The sequence below is a fragment of the Pectinophora gossypiella genome, chromosome 13 (assembly GCF_024362695.1).
Source record: "Pectinophora gossypiella chromosome 13, ilPecGoss1.1, whole genome shotgun sequence".
Lineage (NCBI taxonomy): Eukaryota > Metazoa > Arthropoda > Insecta > Lepidoptera > Gelechiidae > Pectinophora > Pectinophora gossypiella.
Genome location: NC_065416.1, coordinates 2,817,730 through 2,836,239, shown reverse-complemented (window position 1 = coordinate 2,836,239; position 18,510 = coordinate 2,817,730). Strand labels below are relative to the sequence as shown.

Here is an 18,510-nt window from a genome sequence, read left to right as displayed (position 1 = left end):
CCGAAGTTCGCGCCCAACTGGGCACCCTCAGGCCTGTTGTCTTAAACGTTGTTCGGGGTGAGAGCCTTCAGCGCTCCCCATTTGTTTTGTCCGGCCAAGTAGTTAATGTCATCTGCGGCAAACCTACAATAAGTCACGTCAAAAAAAAAGCGCTCGCGTCTTCCACCGCTATCAAAATTTTCAAAATGCTCGTCAGTTTAATTATATTCAGTTGATTGCCTCCTTTATAAACACTCCTAAACATGAGAAGTTTAGGAGTGTTTAAGTTGACAGTCATCGAATGAAGAATATACTATATACAATATTACTATACTACGTATATAAAAATAGAAGTTTAAAAACTAAAACCCGTCTACGGAAAAATCACGCTCTAAAAAGCATGAAGCAAGAAAATAGGTATGTTTTTCAGAAATTCTTAGGAATAGTGATGTTTAGGAGCTCGGTGGCGCAGCGGTAAACGCGCTCGGTCTGCGATTGTTGAAGTTAAGCAACTTTCGCAAAGGCCGGTCATAGGATGGGTGACCACAAAAAAAAGTTTTCATCTCGAGCTTCTCCGTGCTTCGGAAGGCACGTTAAGCCGTTGGTCCCGGCTGCATTAGCAGTCGTTAATAACCATCAATCCGCACTGGGCCCGCGTAATGGTTTCAGGCCCGATCACCCTATCCATCCATAGGGAAGGCCCGTGCCCCAGCAGTGGGGACGTTAATGGGCTGATGATGATGAGTGATGTTTAGAGGATAGCTGTGGTTCCAACACGCTGCCATTAAAAAAATGTATTTAGTGTGACGTCACATAGCCTATAACCACCGAACAATCAAGACGCTTCTTATGACACCCTATTTGTGAAATTCTGACAGGTGGTGTAGAAGTTAGGTTGGGTTTGGTTAGACACATATTGTATGTATACATACATGTATATACATGCATACATATTACATAGCAGTCAAAAACATAACCCTCCTTTTTGCTTCGCTGCAGTCGGGTAAAAACGGAGACTCCGCCGCGCACCAATTGATTTACCTCACCCCCCTTCTGGGTCTCACTTTAGTCTAAATGGCCGTCAGCCGATAATGGCTTAAGGAGGGAGTGCTCGATTTGTCTGTCTCGCTTGGTACCCGGTAAGGACAAGATTGTTGTAAAAAATGTTGAGAAGGGCTGTGACGTAGTGACGAGTCGCTGGTGGTGGAAATAAAAATCAATATAATGATATAATTTAAATATTTATTTATTTATTTGGTAATGTCACTGGAACAACATAAGAGCTGGCGACGGCGTCGGCCTGGACTCTCGACCGACCCCGTCGCGGCTGCATAGACTATAACGCGTAAAAAAAACAATCCTCAACATCATCTATTATATATATACCTTTATATATTATTTACAACTCTTCCACTAAACGTATTTACACTAGCTACCAACGTTGAGTATGTATAACATACATAAAGCATTAAAATATACAAGAGGAGTAACATAGTCCATTCCACCGAGCGCGGCTCAGTTGTAAATATAATAGGGACATTTTTGTTAGAATTTTTTATTACGTCCGCGCCTGTGCGTTCCGAAGAGGATACGCGCGAACGCCTGGCGAAAGTCAGGGCTGAATATCGTATAGATCACAGGGTTGAGCGTCGAGTTGAAGTAGCCGAGCCACAGGAAGAAGCTCGCTAGGTAGTCGCTGATCACACACGTCTGACAGATGGGCATCACCAGCGCCATAATAAAGAACGGCAGCCAACAGAACACGAACGCCCCAGTAATAATAGCTAACGTCTTCGCTGCTTTTCTCTCTCTCTTTGCTTCTAAGGACTCCTTCTTCTCTCTGTGAGTGGGAGCGGGAACGATAGCTCGCTCCTGTTTCGACCCGTTCGTTACGGTTGAGGAAGACTTCTCTGGGGAGACTGAGGGCGGGATTTTTTCGTTGATAGTGAACGCTGTTGTCCTAGGCTCCTCATCTAGCGTGTCCACGGTGGACGTGCTCTGGCCCTCGGTGAGCAGCAACGCAGCGGCGAGGGTCTCGGCCCGAGTGCGCTGGTTACACTTCTTGAGGTTTAAGAACCTTTTCTTCACGAAGCGTCTGTCCCTGGCTGATTGGACAGGTCTTCCGGAAGGCGGAGCTCCGTCTGCTGACGTTGGCCTAGGAGGAGGGGGCTCACGTCTCCTCCGGATTCGTCTTCGGGCGGTCTGGAAGATTTTCCAGTATAAGATGAGAATGACGGCGAGAGGAACGTAGAACGTTGAGCAAGTGGCGAAGATCTGGTAAGCGAGATCTTGGCTCACGAGGCATTTCTGCTGTTGTGTGATCCTGGCGAGGTAGTCTGGGTCCTTCCAGCCGAGCTGCGGGGCCAGGGAGACAACCAGCGCGGCCGCCCACACCAGCACGATCATCGTGAAGATGCGCTTCTCATTTCGAATGTGGATGTAGTCTACATCTGTGACAGCCCAGTATCTGGAAATAATTAGAAAACATTAAAAACTTTGTTGGAGACCTAGACAAACGTACGATCCAATTGGGGGCCTCCTTCAATTGTTTTGGAAGTATACATACACGCATACATAAACTTTCACCTATTTTTTATTTGGAGTAAGCAAAGACCATGGATTCTCATTTGTTTTGATTTTGGAATACTGTTTTTGCTTTCTCCGTATTCGTCTATCATTTCATTGTCATACTCAAGCACCGGTTCAGAGTAGATCATATTGTTTTTTAAGCTATTATTACTTAGCACTTTCCACTTAACTTGAAATTAAGCTCGGAAAGGGTTACATTAGGTAGGCTTAGTTATTAAATTACTAAATTTTGGGAAATACTCGCACTAAGGATCGGATCAACGTGGATTAATCTTAATGATGGTACACAAAATTACCAACATGTATAGAAGACCCTTCGTCAATTGGACAGGGGTACGGATAATGAATGGTTATAAGTGTCTTGTCTAGTCTACCAATTAATCGAGTGGAGAAAATAATTACAATTATATATAATTACAAATGGCAAAAGAATAATGACAATAGGCTAAAAAGCTTTAATTGGTCATTTATCATGAAGAAGATGCTTTCAAACAAACTATTGATGTTGCATTAGAGGCAGAAAACATAGAGCAACACGGACCTCTGCGGGGGAGAAGATGATGATTTCTTTCTTGGTATAAGGCTAGTTAGTACGTATATGATTTTCACGTAAAAAGAGCTGGCCTTTTCCGTTTTGAGAAGAAGTGAAGGCGAGTAATTTTATACATAATATGACTAGGCTGTATGGCACCTTATGTCAATCCCATAAACTTATCACTGTCAGCGCCGCTTCTACTGTATGCAATGTAAACAAATGTCAAATAGTAATATTGCGTTTTAGATGAATTGCTGTAATGTAGCCTTTTTCAACACCCCCCCCCAGTGAGTTGAGTCTGCTCAAACTTTTTATTTTATTTATATTTCACAACCTGTTTGTGTATGTTAAGCCGTGGTAGCCCAGTTGGTAGAGCGCTTGCCTCTCACTATGAGGTCGCTGGTTCGAATCCAGCACACGCCTAAACCAATGATTGATTTGGATCTTAAATGATTTTCATGTGCTCGGCGGTGAAGGAACACATCGTGAGGAAACCCACATTTCCGAGAAATGCATTTTCGGAGGTATGGTATGTGACTCTATTAGACTGATTTACCCTTTGCGGGTTGGAAGGTCAGACAAGCAGTCGCTTCTGTAAAAAATCGGACCTGTCAAATCTTCAGGTTAGGTAAGCGGACATGGAAAACGGGATAACGCTATGGAGATGATGATAATAATATATTTAAAACCTGTTTTCAGGTGTGCAAAATGTAGGTCATGTGTAATATAAAAAGATAAGAAGTATCAAAGATAATGAAACAAACCTGTCAGTAGCGATAGCGACGAGGTGAAGAATGGAAGCAGAGCTGCAGAGGACGTCGCTGGACGTCCACATGTCACACAGCTCTGGGCCCAGGATCCAGCCTTGACTGACCTGAAAGAAATGTACTTCATCACAATTGGGTCGTGTACTAGGTTCAAGATAAATTATAAAATTCTGATTACTAAATAACGAAAAATATAAATAATAAATCCGACATTTTATCACGTTTTTCTATGCTATCACGGTGTGCTTTTCCATACAAATTCCATAGTAAGTAATTTAGTGTTTTGACGTTTAGTAAAAAGTAACTGATTTGACTAAATAGTTGGAAACTAGCCTATTTTAAATCATTTTTATAAAACCAACATATTTAAAGATAAACTTTTATTTTTCAAGGGATTTGAATGAAAAATGGCGAATGGGTATGTGAAAACCCAAGAATAAACATATTATTATACTTTTCATTGCGTGGCTTATTATACCAGGTATATCTTTTCAGTCAATTACATAATAAAAGTGAGATTGAATTCAGAAATGCATCGTTACATTATTATAGAAGAGAAGAGGTTAATTTATGGAAATTATTTTTTATAGATAATGGTAATAGGTACGGTAATGGTATTCTTGTTTGGCGCGTTTTTTGCAGTGTGGGCGCCTCTTTCTTCAGTAGGCCGGAGTGAGATGGTGGCTGAGTTCGGACAGGGACCCAGACCTGCAGGGTATAACGTAGAGCCCAGGGATACGGGTGAAGACCCCAACGGTTGCAAAGGCTGAGATGGGAGCCATCGGTACGACAATGCAGGACGGAAGGGGCGTGTCACAGACTGTAACCTGGAACCTGACAGAGGGAACCAGTAACTGTCAATAGTATTCAGAGGCGAAAGACAAGAGTCCTAGTACGGCTTTGAAATAGACTACTCTGGGCGCCATCCCACTCGCGTCAGACAGAGTACTGCGGGGCGGACGGCAAGAGAAAACCACTGCCCTATTTTTCCCTAAAAAGCAGCATGGAGAATGCTACACCGACAAGAGCGTGGCTCTTAAATTAGTGTGTGTGTAAGGTAATAGGTTCCTTAATCTTACAACTATACGAACCATAACTGCTAGAGTCAATGGTCGGAAACCAAACTGAAAAAAATACAGGTTGAGACAACTAAAACCTTAGTGGACAGGTTTACCAAGAACGATTCAAATTACGTGCAACAACACAAAACCGGACTTTACCAGTTAAGCATTATGGAAACTTCTCTAAATTGCAATACTTGGAAACCAAACCGAAATTACAAGTTGTCACAACGTCAAAACAATCCCCGCGCACAATGTAAGTGACAAACAAATAGTTTGAATATTGTTTCACATTTCTGATCGAGTGACAAGAACAATATCCAAGAAAAAGGGATTCTCATCTTCAAAAAATAATATAAGTACTTTTATTTTTAGTTTATTCATTCGGAGCAGTCATATTACGCGCGGTCGCGGGCGCGATACAAGTCGAATTAAAGTTTTAGGTTTAAGTAAACTTACTTCTTTAAATTATTTTCGTATCCTCGAATAACCCCTCCATGATCTAGTGGTTAGTTAGGCTCACGGTCTGGAGGTCCGGGTTCGATTCCGGATGGGGACATTGTCGAAATCATTTTGTGAGACTGTCCTTTGTTTGGTAAGGACTTTTCAGGCTTGAATCACCTGATTGTTCGAAAAAGTAACATGATTCCGTGCTCCGGAGGGCACGTTAAGCCGTTGGTTTCGGCTATTAGCCGTAAAAACACCTCCACGAACCCGCAGTGGAGCAGCGTGGTGGAGTATGTTCCATACCTCCTCCGTTCGATTGAGGCCTCCGCCTGTGCCCAGCAGTGAGACGTATATAGGCTGTTTATGTATGTAAATGTATGTATGTTCACCCGCCGAACATCCTTTTTCAACTTATTTTTTTTTAAACCGGCCAGTGTTGACGACTTTTTTTAATATTTTACTCGTTGAGAGTTGACCTTAAATTTGGTATCTGCTTCGCTCTGGGTTGGTACCTACTAAGTTTCAGTCATGCTGTCAAATTATTCAAATACAGTAAAATTGGGTAGTTTCCTAGGTCAAAGATAAATTATTAAATTCTGATTACTAAATAACGACAGATCTAAGGATGACAAAAACGTTTTCTTTTTTTATTTCTTTATGAATTTTAATTAAGAAAAATGGAATAATAAGTGCAAAATTTTTACACGTTTTTCTATAACGGCACAGGTTATTTTTTCGTACAATTTCCAAAGTAATTTCGTCTTTTGACGTTTAGTAAAAAGTAACTGATTTACCTTAACCTCAAAACCTCCTCTTCCCTTGAACATAGTTTAAACTTGAATCGTATAGCGTCAGACGTCACACACACAGATGCACGTGTACGAAAACGTCAATGTGTGGTGTAAGTATGTGTAAAACGATCTTTTTTCTATGAAGTGTCCGGGGTGTGCCCGTGTCGTCATATTTCCATACGAAGCCTAAAAAGTGACTAATAAAATTAAGTGACTGAAGATCGAAAAAAAAATACTTCGCTCTCGCTTCCGCGCTCACTGTGAATGCAGCACACGATTCCATTCTATTCTGTGGTGGTATTCTTTGATACCGTTTACTTATAAATATCAAAACATCAAAGGTGTCCTATCGCCTTGGGAACATCGAACAATATTTTTGTTTTCATACTGAATGAAGTCACGTTTGTAAAGATAAATTCATATTTTTTTTTTCGTAACAGGTGGCTTTATTCCAAGAAACTGTCATATCATGTCGAGCTTGGAAAAAATAAATGACTTAATAAAGATTAATGTGAATGAATTTTTTAGGATGATAGCGTCAATGTAATTAAAATGATATTTATTTAAGTACTTAATGTCTCCTATACTTAAAGGGTGCTTGGAAGAGATTGCTACTAAGCAATAAGGACGCTTATTGTACTCTTCCTATTTATATCTGTTTTGTATTTAACTGTTTTTGCAATAAAGTATTTGTTATGTTAAGGTTTAAATTGGAGTATGATAAAATTGCTTCGGACTCCACAACTCAGACAATGGAAGAATGACTTAGATAATATGATCGTCTCTGTTGGCAACGTCTCTTTTCAATATGATTTATAACATCTTAATCAATTTTTTTGACGTGACTAAAACTGTAGGTTTGCTGCAGATGGCATTAACTACTTGGCCGGAAATCCATCTAGTTGTGGCTGTAAGGTGTCTTTTAACGACTTGTAACTCTCTCTGCTCACCCCTATTTACATCGTCGCTACACCGGCCGCTATTATTATTTTTAATTATAGATTCTTCACTCAAAAATTGCCTGGAAGAAATTGCTATTTAGCAATAGGGCCGTCTATTCGTCTTTGTAAATAGTACAATAAAGAGTGTCAGTCGATCTACTTAAATGGGAGTCAAAAGCCCGGTTTTACTAACATATCTGCCTACATTGATAATGTTTGTTTTGTATAATGCTGTAGGAGGGAAAATAAACGAACCCTCACGGGAGAGCGTACTTGGAAACATGCGAGAGTGCTTTAAAACTCAAGTTTGACGCTTACGAACATTGCTACCCCTTTGTTCAGTTCCAGGAAATATTTTACAAGCCTTTTACCAATCTACAGACATGCCAATTGGCAAGAAATTGGCCAGGATCGAGAAAATTGGCGTGTTTCTGTGTCAGGCCAAGTTTGGATATTGCTCGCTGGGCTAGCGAAGTAATCTAGATAAGTTTCTTGTTTTTATTTGTGAGAACACAACGTAAACAGCTTATATCTTACACGCCTCGCTGGACACAGGGCTCTTATATTGGATATCTTACAGACTGCGCTCCACCAAGATCCGTAAGATGATCCATGTTTCGGAAGGCACGTCAAATCGTTAGTCTCGGTTACCACTTACTGATGTAAGTAAGTAGTCGTTTGATGGGTCATGTCAGGGGCTTTTGGCGGACCACAGTAACCGGTAACCCTGACGCCAGGGTTGATGATTTTGGTAATCCACCTTGCAACCCACATAAGAGAAGAAGACCACGCTGCTCCTGGAGAAACACAGTTCCGAGATAATTTACAAAATTTCGGTTTTGCTCATCTGACCGGGAATCGAACCCGGAATCTTTTGGAGCTGTTGTGCTCCCAGGTATGTCGTAAAAGCCAACGAAGGGTTGCGCCATTTCTAACATTATGAACTATTATATTATGGGTGATGGGGTGGTAAACTCATATGAATATCAAGAGTAACTGCGGGATGATTTTTGGTTCTACCCATCCGGGCTGATTTTTGACTTTCTGTTGATAACCATAGCGTAAAAAAATAACTCAAGCAGGCAGGCGACCGTTAGGTCAGCGACCACTAGCGACGCGACCATATAGTTGGCCACGTTCTCTAGGAACCTCTCAAAGATACATCATATATAAGTTATCTTACAGATAGCTCCGAGCGGCATGACCAGGTAGGCGATCATGACGCCAGCGACAGCCAGCGACGCGACCAGGTAGTTGGCCATATTTTGCGGGTGTTTCTCGTTGATTAGAAACATTATATTAGACTTCTTCTTTGCGAGTAGGTGGCGATCGATGCTATATTTTTGCTGACCAAGAGTTGGCCACGCTTATAACATTGTCAGTGGCTTCGTGAAGATTTTTAATAGTGCAGGTGTTAGGGTTCTTTGGACAGCACAAAAGGTGAGTCATAGTTTGTGGTGATACTCAACACTCGCACTCATCGCAACATCATCCAGGCATCCCCGCCTGCAGAGATTTATCTTTGCAGCGGCCAACCTGTATCCAGAGCCTATTTAAGGGAGAACAATTCTGCCAAATATAATCTTTTATTAAGTAAGTACATTATATTATATTAGTTACCTCATAGACGGCTCCAAGCGGCATGACCAGGCAGGCGACCATGAGGTCAGCGACGGCCAGCGACGCGACCAGGTAGTTGGCCACGTTCTGCAGGTTCCTCTCGATTATTATAGCTGCGATCACGAACACGTTTCCTGAGGACAAGGTACGAAGGTTCATTTTAATTCGCTTGGTCTCTATGGCTACAGTAATGAAGTCTTAAGGATTGTATCAGATGTATTTTCGTTTTATTATGATTTTATAAGTGAAAGGATGATGAGTCAAAAGGCCCCCCTCCACCAACAGATTCCAGACATACCTCATTCGAAGCGTCTTAGAGAGTTGATATTTTAGTTATATGACGACTTCCTCCAAAGACGCGGGGTTTAGCCGGAATTCAGGTTTTTAAATATGATTTTGGGTACCTCCTAGTACATCATTATTTCAAGTTTTCAACCAACAGAGTCCAGACATATCTCAATAGAAGCGTCTTAGCGAGTTGATATTTCTAAACTCCATGGATTTTGAAGCTGAAACTAATTGGTAGTTTTTTTATATACTAATGAAACTACTTACATATATAAAGTATCTATTGGAAGGGGGGGACGGGTCTCATACAATTACGGTCATTGTCCTTTCAGATTGCGATACCGTTCGCCACCTAACACGTTGGCTTAACAGAAAGCTTGGTGAGGTCTGGGTTCTTAGACCATCTTTTGATGGGTGTACCTCTTTAATGCCGTTTCGGCATTAAGTATAATAATTATTAAGTAATTTAATTACCTAATAAGTAATGTTATATAATGTTATGCCGAATAAATAATTTTTATTTATTTCTTTCTTTCTTTCTCAATAGTAACCAGGGTTGACGAGGTCGACCATTGATCTCACAACTCACACTAGAAAGGAACTAGGTACTTATAGCAAGTTTTTCACACTTCCGTTTTACGCTGGAATATTATCATATTCTCTACACTGATTAAAAACTCACTTTTATATCAACGGTAGTAAAGAACGTAATTTACAACACCCCGAGAGCTTTTAAAAAAGTTGCAGTATTTACAATACACAAGGCAGCTATTAATTTGGCTGCAGATTTTATTCGGTAGCCCGTGATAAAATTTTACAACGCCTATTTAAAAAGCAATAGCAACTTCGAACTCCAAACTGTTTGAAAACGGCAAACTTTTAAAATAAATTGTCTATAAACTCTCGCAACTGCGTTTATGACGGAAGTTGGGAGCTATTTTTAATTAAGAAAAGTTAAGAAAACCCTTCTTAAATAGATGATAGATTAAAACAAATTCCCTCAATGGGTTGAAATAAAAGAGTAAACTGGGTTGAGGAGCTTGGTGGCGCAGCGGTAAACGCGCTCGGTCTGCGATTGTTGAAGTAAAGCAACTTTCGCAAAGGCCGGTCATAGGATGGGTGACCACAAAAAAAAAGTTTTCATTTCGAGCTCCTCCGTGCTTCGGAAGGCACGTTAAGCCGTTGGTCCCGGCTGCATTAGCAGTCGTTAATAACCATCAATCCGCACTGGGCCCGCGTGATGGTTTAAGGCCCGATCTCCCTATCCATCCATAGGGAAGGCCCGTGCCCCAGCAGTGGGGACGTTAATGGGCTGATGATGATGATGATGATGATGATGATGATGATGGGTAAAGATATCACGTGGCTTCCAGGATTTATGCCCGGTTAATGGCAATAGCGGCCGCCTACTATTACACGGGCCTTAAACATAGCTGGCGAAGAGTGGGGTGTCTATTCTTTGCTATGTTATGTTATGTGTCGGATGAAGATGAATTAATTTTAAAATTCTTCGTATAGTTTTTTATAGAATGCCTCACTACATGGCCGGACAAATGGGGAGGACTAAGGGCTCTCATTGCTGTGCCTGAGTAGCATTATAAGACACAAAGACAACAATAAAGTTTTTAGTTCCGAATTCAAATTATGATACATGATAAATCTAATAAGAGGCTATAGTCCGGCAATCTCGTGCGCGACCCTCCTGCGGGGCGACAGACGGTGGCGGGGACGGGGTAGCGCGTCATCATCTTGACATTCTAGAACACGGCTGCACACGTAGAGAAGTGTGCCAGAATAAATCTTGCGATAAGTTGTACTTACTTGTGACGTAATATATGTAGGAGTGAATAAAAAGATAGAACTATTTTATTTTATTTTTATTATTATGCTTGACGACCAATTATTAGGAAAACTAAAATATTAATAGATTGTTTTATTATAAATCAATTTCCATATCGCTCTCATTTTCACTCTCCGTTTGATATTCTTCGTCACTTCTCTTTGATTTCTCCGTGTTTTGCTCATTAATTATTTATGTACAACCTCCTTAAGTTGTCTTGAGATCGCCTCACTCATCCTCAGATATTAATCACGTGTGCGTCGCCCTCAAAGTAGTACAGATTATGAAGCACGTGTTGCCGCTTCGGCTGCGCGGCCGAGACTGCCGTACTTGACGCGCAGATGCACGCGTTTCCCTTCCCCGCTACACCACCTGCTACCCGCTGACATCTTAGCTACCCCGTCCCCGCCACCGTCTGTCGCCCCGCAGGAGGGTCGCGCACGAGATTGCCGGACTATAGTTTCCAACTAGTCAAATCAGTAACTTTTTACTAAACGTCAAAACACGAAATTACTATGCAATGTGTATGAAAATGCACACTGTGACGTCATAGAAAATCGTGATAAAATTTCTGACTTATTTTGATATTTTTCTTTATTAAAATTCATGAATAAGTTTAATTGGAAAAAGAAAACGTTTTTGTCACCTTTAGATCTGTCTTTATTTAGTAAATCAGAATTTCATAATTTATCTTAAACCTAGTACACGACCCAATTGATGACTTTATTATTATTATTAGAAATTTGCATTCGTTTGCATTCGGAAATTGCGATAGTTGCCGAAAGACATTAAGAAAAAAGACAGTTTAGCGTACCTACCACATATCACAGAAACAAGATTATACACCTACTCTTAATCTGAGCTATCTATTTATAAATCGTGCTGAATGCGCTCGCAATAAGTTCGCCTAGGCCAAAGCATATTCCTAATAGAAATAAGTACTTACAAATGTTTTCTTGCACGAAGAGGTTGAAGAAAGACGTTGGAAATGTCCTAACGCGCATTTTGTATGAAAACTGCTATCGCCCGCTCCAAACTCACTCTCTTTAGGTAACTACGACAGCTCCGCTTTCAAATTCCATAGCCAATTTACTGGCAATGTATATTTTATTTGACTGACTGCAATTTTATCATTACTTTTCGTAAGATACTGCATACAAAAGTACTTTTTTGATAAATAGCCGATCATACTTATAGAATTTTAGCTTTTCTGTGATATGGATGGATCTCCTTGCATGATTTTTTTATTTATTTATTTTTTAGGAAGATTTACAGACAAATAACATTAGTGTATAAAACTGATTGCTTAACTATGTGCTAACAAAAAATCTCCACAGTTAAATAATATTAATTGTATGTAAATTAAACAGTTCATGCTTATGCCACAAACTTAAATAATAATAAAACGAATGTACCTATTCGGTGGTTTAAACCGGTATAGGTGCAATAGTGAGGAACCAACTAGTCACTAAGAGATGCTGTGTTATATGTCTTCTTACAGTTGATGTGCTTGGACAGAATAGGTCGATGTCAATTATACCCGAAATATCATTAAATTGCTTGATGCTGCGTAACAAGAAAGAGTTTCGCCTATAATTAGTTATATGATAGTTGATATTTGACTTTTTTTACACAGACACTACACATTGACGTTATCGCACACGCGCATCTGTGTGTGTGACATCTGACGCCACCAGATTAAAGTCTAAACTATGTTCGAGGGGGTGAGGTAAACCTAGCTCAGACGCTGGTGGGGAGCGGAGAGTTGCCATTCTAAACGTAGTATTATTCGTTATTCTATGCTAGCGAGGGTTATGCATGTCTTAGGCTGAGTTTCACTGTATATACAGAACTTGACCTAATTCCACTGACACTTAGAGCTCCCTATAGTTTACGTAAACTGATTCCCCTTGCCTTTCACTATATTACACTAGTGATGTCCCTCTGTCTTACATAAGTAGGATAATGCAGCAAAAAGTAACAACTTTTTGTAGCTGATATTTATACTTCTGTTACTTTTTTCCCGTTGTCCCGGACTACTAGTCCAATCAATTCCACTAACCTGCACTGGAGCAGCACAGCGTAGTGGAGTACGCTCTTTTGTATGTTATCTTGATTTGCCAATGAAAAGGGTACATCACAAAATAACACACGGTAATACATCTAAGTAAATAATACATCATCATCAGCCGTACGACGCCCACTGCTGGGCATAGGCCTCCCCCAAGGATCTCCACGACGATCGGTCCTGCGCTGCCCGCATTCAGCGGCTTCCCGCGACCTTCACCAGATCGTCGGTCCACCTTGTAGCGGGTCTACCCACTGAGCGTCGTCCGACACGTGGTCGCCATTCTAGAACCTTTCCGCCCCATCGGCCATCGGTTCTCCTCGCTATGTGTCCTGCCCACTGCCACTTCAGCTTTGCAATTCTCCGAGCTATGTCGGTGACTTTAGTTCTCCTGCGGATCTCCTCATTTCTGATTCGATCGAGCAGGGAAATACCGAGCATAGCTCTCTCCATTGCCCGCTGAGCGACACCGAGCCTCCTCACGAGACCCATAGTAAGCGGCCACGTCTCACTGCCGTAGGTCATCACTGGCATCACGCACTGGTCAAAGACTTTCGTCTTGAGACACTGAGGTATTTTGGACAATACATACATGTAAGTAAGTAAGTAAAATATTTATTTCCTCTACAAATAACATTGTTCTTATACTAATTTACAATAATTTTAAAACATGAACATTAATAATATTTGTAGAGGCTGGAGCCTAAACTAGGATACCCTGTGTTATAGGTCTCCAAGACTCCACCTTCAGGAATAGGGTCATTAATAATGTTATCAATAGAGCAATACAAAGAAAGTAAATAACAGAAACTCAAGCCTATTTCGCACCGTGGTAAGCAGAGACTATAGAATCCCATTGCTTCCATCCTGACACACTTCTCTTGCTTCCTCCACATTCATCAATCGCTTCATACACGCACGCCAGTTCAGAGTAGATCGTACTAAACCTTTTTAAGGGTATCTCCAATTTATTCAACGTAAGTCCTTCTAGTTCTTCCTCTTTGCCAGCCCTACCATCAACTTTCGCGTTATATACCGCTTTCGCATTTCTATTATCCTTCATCCGCTCTACGTGTCCAAATCAACCTAACATTCCCTTCTCAATCTTAGTCACTTACCTATATCATCTTTTACACCATATTTTTGTCTTATAACACTGTTTCTTATTCTATCATTCAATTTAATATCTTATTATTATTGCGTATGGCAGACAGAAATAAAATATCGTGCGTAAATCATATATCCAGCTTAACCTCCCCTAACCAAGTCTCTGCCGCATCCGTCACACAATGCAGCTCGGCTATGCCACCTGGGAACCGGTTTAGAGGGCACTCGTTCACTATGTGAGATATGGTTTGATCGGAGTGACCACATTCACAGTATGGGGACTCCTTTAAGCCCCAATTTAACACCTAAGTAACTTAAACTTACTTAAGTAAATAGTAGTGAGCGCATCATGCACAGTTCAGTCGATTAGTATACAGCACCAATCAATAGCGAGCTCTGAATAGACCCTTTTAACTGTAATAATTTGTGGGAAGCACTACAGTGCTGAATATTTGATAAATAACTAATTAACTTGCATGCATAATATGTGCCGTGTTCTACCGACATTAGTTGTTCATATAAAGTGGTATAAGTATTTAATTAAGTAATTTTAAAAAATGATTACAACAAGCGCCACAGCCTTGTTGCGTGCGCTAACGGAAGTTTGAACAGCGGTGTAAGGAGGTTTCGCCTCTTAAGGCTATGCGCAGGCGTAGGCGTAAAAGGCGCAAAACTTATTAAAAAGAGCTTTATTACCCAACCTTTACGAAAATAAGACCAGAGTACAAGAAAAAACAATTTGAAAAAAAAAAGCAGCCAGTGTTCTTGCTAATAAAGAGTTTTAGCAACGGAACATTCCCACTTTGGGGACATTCTCAGGAACTCTACATCACTGGCTGAGAATTGCCGTTTTAAACGTATTATTCCTTAATCTATGATTCCAATACAACACATACACAACAGATTTACAGCCTCGGTGGTCTAGTGGTTAGAGCGTTAGGCTCACGATCTGGAGGTCCGGGTTCGATTCCCGATGGGCACATTGTCGAAATCACTTTGTGAAACTGACCTTTGTTTGGTAAGGACTTCATAAGGACTATACTATTGAAACACCTGATTGTCCGAAGAAGTAAGATGATTCCGTGCTTCGGAGGGCACGTTAAGCCGTTGGTCCCGGCTATTAGCCGTAAAAACACCTCCACCAACCCGCAGTGGAGCAGCGTGGTGGAGTATGCTCCATACCCCCTCCGGTTGATTAAGGGGAGGCCTGTGCCCAGCAGTGGGACGTATATAAGCTGTTTACGTTATGTTATGTTTATGATTCCTGTTGCAAATTCAAGAAAATTATAGTGTGTTTAATTATCTACTTATTTTGTTTCATACTTTTGCGACGGAATATTTCACTTCATTTTAACTCGGAATAATGGTCTGAATTATCCCCCTCAATATTCGGTGTCACTACACCCTGTATGTAACAATACTAGAGTGCTGTGGTTGATCGATTTCCTACTAGATTGGGTTCTAACTCGATGGTCGGCGGTGATGGCGATATTTCAATCAGGCTCAGTGTCAGGGTCGCGCCAATTATTACACATAGGGTGGTATTAATAAACTAATCTCAGCTTCGAGACTGCTCTCAAGATCTTGTCAATGTGACAGTTCTTATATAAAAACAGGGACTTGAGCATGATCTTGAGGTCAGTCTCAGCTGAGATTAGTTTATTAATCCCGCCCATAGATAGATAGGTAAAACCATGGTATAAGAAGACCAGGTATGCTCAAAAGTGACAGCTAACATTTTAAGGTTAGCCCAGCTGACGTCATCCCTGCGTTGCCATTTTGTAAAAAATAAATTACCCACAACCAATGTTTATAGGTACATCCTATAGTTTTAAATATTGCTAGTCGACAGAAATTGATGGTGAAAATAAAAACGGTCTTTGCATTCAGAATGTTCAGACCTTTTGCGGAATTTCAACTTTTATGGCGATCTGCTCATTCGTAGAGCAATAAACCGTGAAATATTAGTTCTCGATAAAGCTAATGTTGATTGGGTGAAGGGGAAATTGGGGGAAATGGATGGAATCTAGTTGATTACCAGTTTTATTTGTCAATAGGTATTCCTTGCAAGTTTGTCTGTGTGAACGTGGGCTAATTTTACAGTGTCAGCATAATAATTCGTGTTCCACGCGTTGAACAAGCTTCTAATGTACAAAATTAAAAAAAAAAAAAACACCAGTGTGTGATGCGCGAACAAACCCAGATTTCTTACAGTTTTATTATTATGTACTTATAGATATTGATAATAGAGGTATATAACATATAAATACTTTTTTGCACACACATAAACATAAACACGTATTATAACGTAACGTATTATAATGAAACTACCCCGATACGGCAGTGCATCGGGCATGTGCGCTGGCGCGCGAGTGCCTGACTTTTACTCCATTCTAAGAGCTAGAACTGCCTCCTTCTGGGACCGGCTCCGTAACAGCCAGAACGGTATCCTGATGACTATCAGTGAAGACTTCGCAAAACCTTTTGCGAAACATTGGACGTCCCTACATCGGCCTGGGAAAACATAATAATAATAACATAATATTGTATTACCTATTTTATTTCATATTTTATATCATTTTATTGTATAATTTTATTTTATTGTATCTTTTATTTTTGTATATGGGTTTTTTATGCCTGAAATAAATGACTTATTATTATTATAAACAGCCCATATACGTCCCACTGCTGGGCACAGGCCTCACCTCATTCAACCGGAGGGGTATAGAGCGTTGTCTCCGGAGCACGGAATTAGCTTACTTTTTCGGAAAATCTGGTGATTAAACCGTGCAAAGTTCTAACCAACTAAAGGACAGTCTCATAAATTGATTTCGACAATGTGCCCATCGGGAATTGAACCCGAACCTCCAGATCGTGAGCCTAACGCTCTTATCACTAGACCAGGGTCTACACACACACATTATTGCACACAACATTTGTAGTTTAAGTAAGACAATAAAATCGTTCAGGTAGGTATATAACTAATTTATACAAAAATCTAAAAATGTTAAATTATGCCGGAGGACATAAAATTTTATCTTTATACTGTTTATGAGTTCTTCCTAGAGAATCTTATCACACATAGTTTATTTCAAACATAATGCGATCACAGATATCTTGACATCTTGACAGTAATTCAACCTGAAAATGCGACTAAGGCATTGTGTCTCAAAAATTATGTCCACCCTTTGTGTGGACGAGGTTATTGTCGCTGAGTGAGGGTAAGGTTGAGCATCCATTTGAGCGGTAACGCAGCGGACGGAGTAGTCTCCTTCTATGTGGGTTGTGAGGTGGATGGCCAACCTTAGAAATCCTGGTGTCAAGGTTATTATTGAGCCGCCATAGGCCGCTATCATAGCTCATGTAACGACTACGTACTTAAATTATTAAATAGTAACCGGCACCAACGGCTTGACCTGCCTTTCGAAGCACGGTTTATGATACTTTCGGACTATCAATCAACCTTCAATGTTCTAACCAAGCCTTCAGACTTTAGTGTATCACTACCCTAAACACGACTATCCCCGACGTCATCTAAAATATAATAGTACAGTGCTACCGTCAAGTTAAATACGCTATGCTGATAGTAAGACGTTCGCAAGTTTTTTGAATAGAATTTGTTCTTTCCTGTACCTTTCTCGTAAATGGAATTTTATATCAGTGAACACAGTTAAGTAACTTTGCAGAGGGTACTAAAATGGCTCTGAGAGTGTAGATAACATTGTATCTAGGTACATACTCAATTATTTTTGCATTCCTTTCAGAGACCACATTTCACTCGTATAATCTCAAAATCTTATAGATTTGCCGCACGTGGCAATATGGCAATAACTACCTGGCCGGACTAATGAGGAGCACTGAGGCTCACTCGGTACAATTCAATTAAGAATTATGGTGTTGACAGCGACTCCTCGAACGGCGATTCCAGCTACGGCGAGTCTCATTACGGCCAGTGTCTTGACGTCGCATATTTATGCGATGCGTTTCATTTATTTTCCCTCTACGTCGAGCGTTTTCAAGCCAGTAGCGGAAATCGCCGTTCGGGGAGGCGCTGTCAACGCCATAATTCAAAATTAACACTACAAGCCTGAGGGTGCCCAGTTGGGTGCGAATCTCCACACCTATGTCAGTCAAGGTTCCTTTCTTGTACTTCAAATCAGTAATCCCTTACCCTTGCCATCATCATCATCAATTTAAGAGCCACGCTCTTGTCAGTGTAGCATTTTCCATTCCTGTCTATTAAAGGCCAATTCCTTGACTTCCCTATAAGACACGACGTTAACCTTCTGTTCCATGTAAACTCCCGCTCCACCCTTGCCATAAACCTTCTTAAACAACTTGACGATGTTTACAAATCGTGGGTGAGACTGTAACTGCCATCGGCATGACCGATGGAAGTCGTTTTATTTGTGTAATTTTCTAATCAAATCCGTACAAGTGGTGGGTTTGGCACGCTTTGCTGGGACGATGCCAAATT

General features: G+C 40.7%; 1 protein-coding gene across 1 annotated transcript in view; it reads right to left on the bottom strand.

The window, feature by feature from the left end:
- Positions 1-1,201: 1,201 nt before the first annotated feature.
- The window catches only part of LOC126371735 (5-hydroxytryptamine receptor), a 136,747-nt gene continuing 119,438 nt past the window's right edge, over positions 1,202-18,510 (bottom strand). Inside the window, exons 4-6 of the mRNA XM_050017074.1 lie at positions 8,731-8,864; positions 3,868-3,977; positions 1,202-2,446 (exon numbers count right to left, since the gene is read on the bottom strand). Coding sequence (XP_049873031.1) covers positions 1,525-2,446; positions 3,868-3,977; positions 8,731-8,864 — 1,166 coding nt within the window. The 3' untranslated portion in view covers positions 1,202-1,524. The remainder of the gene's footprint in view (positions 2,447-3,867; positions 3,978-8,730; positions 8,865-18,510) is intronic.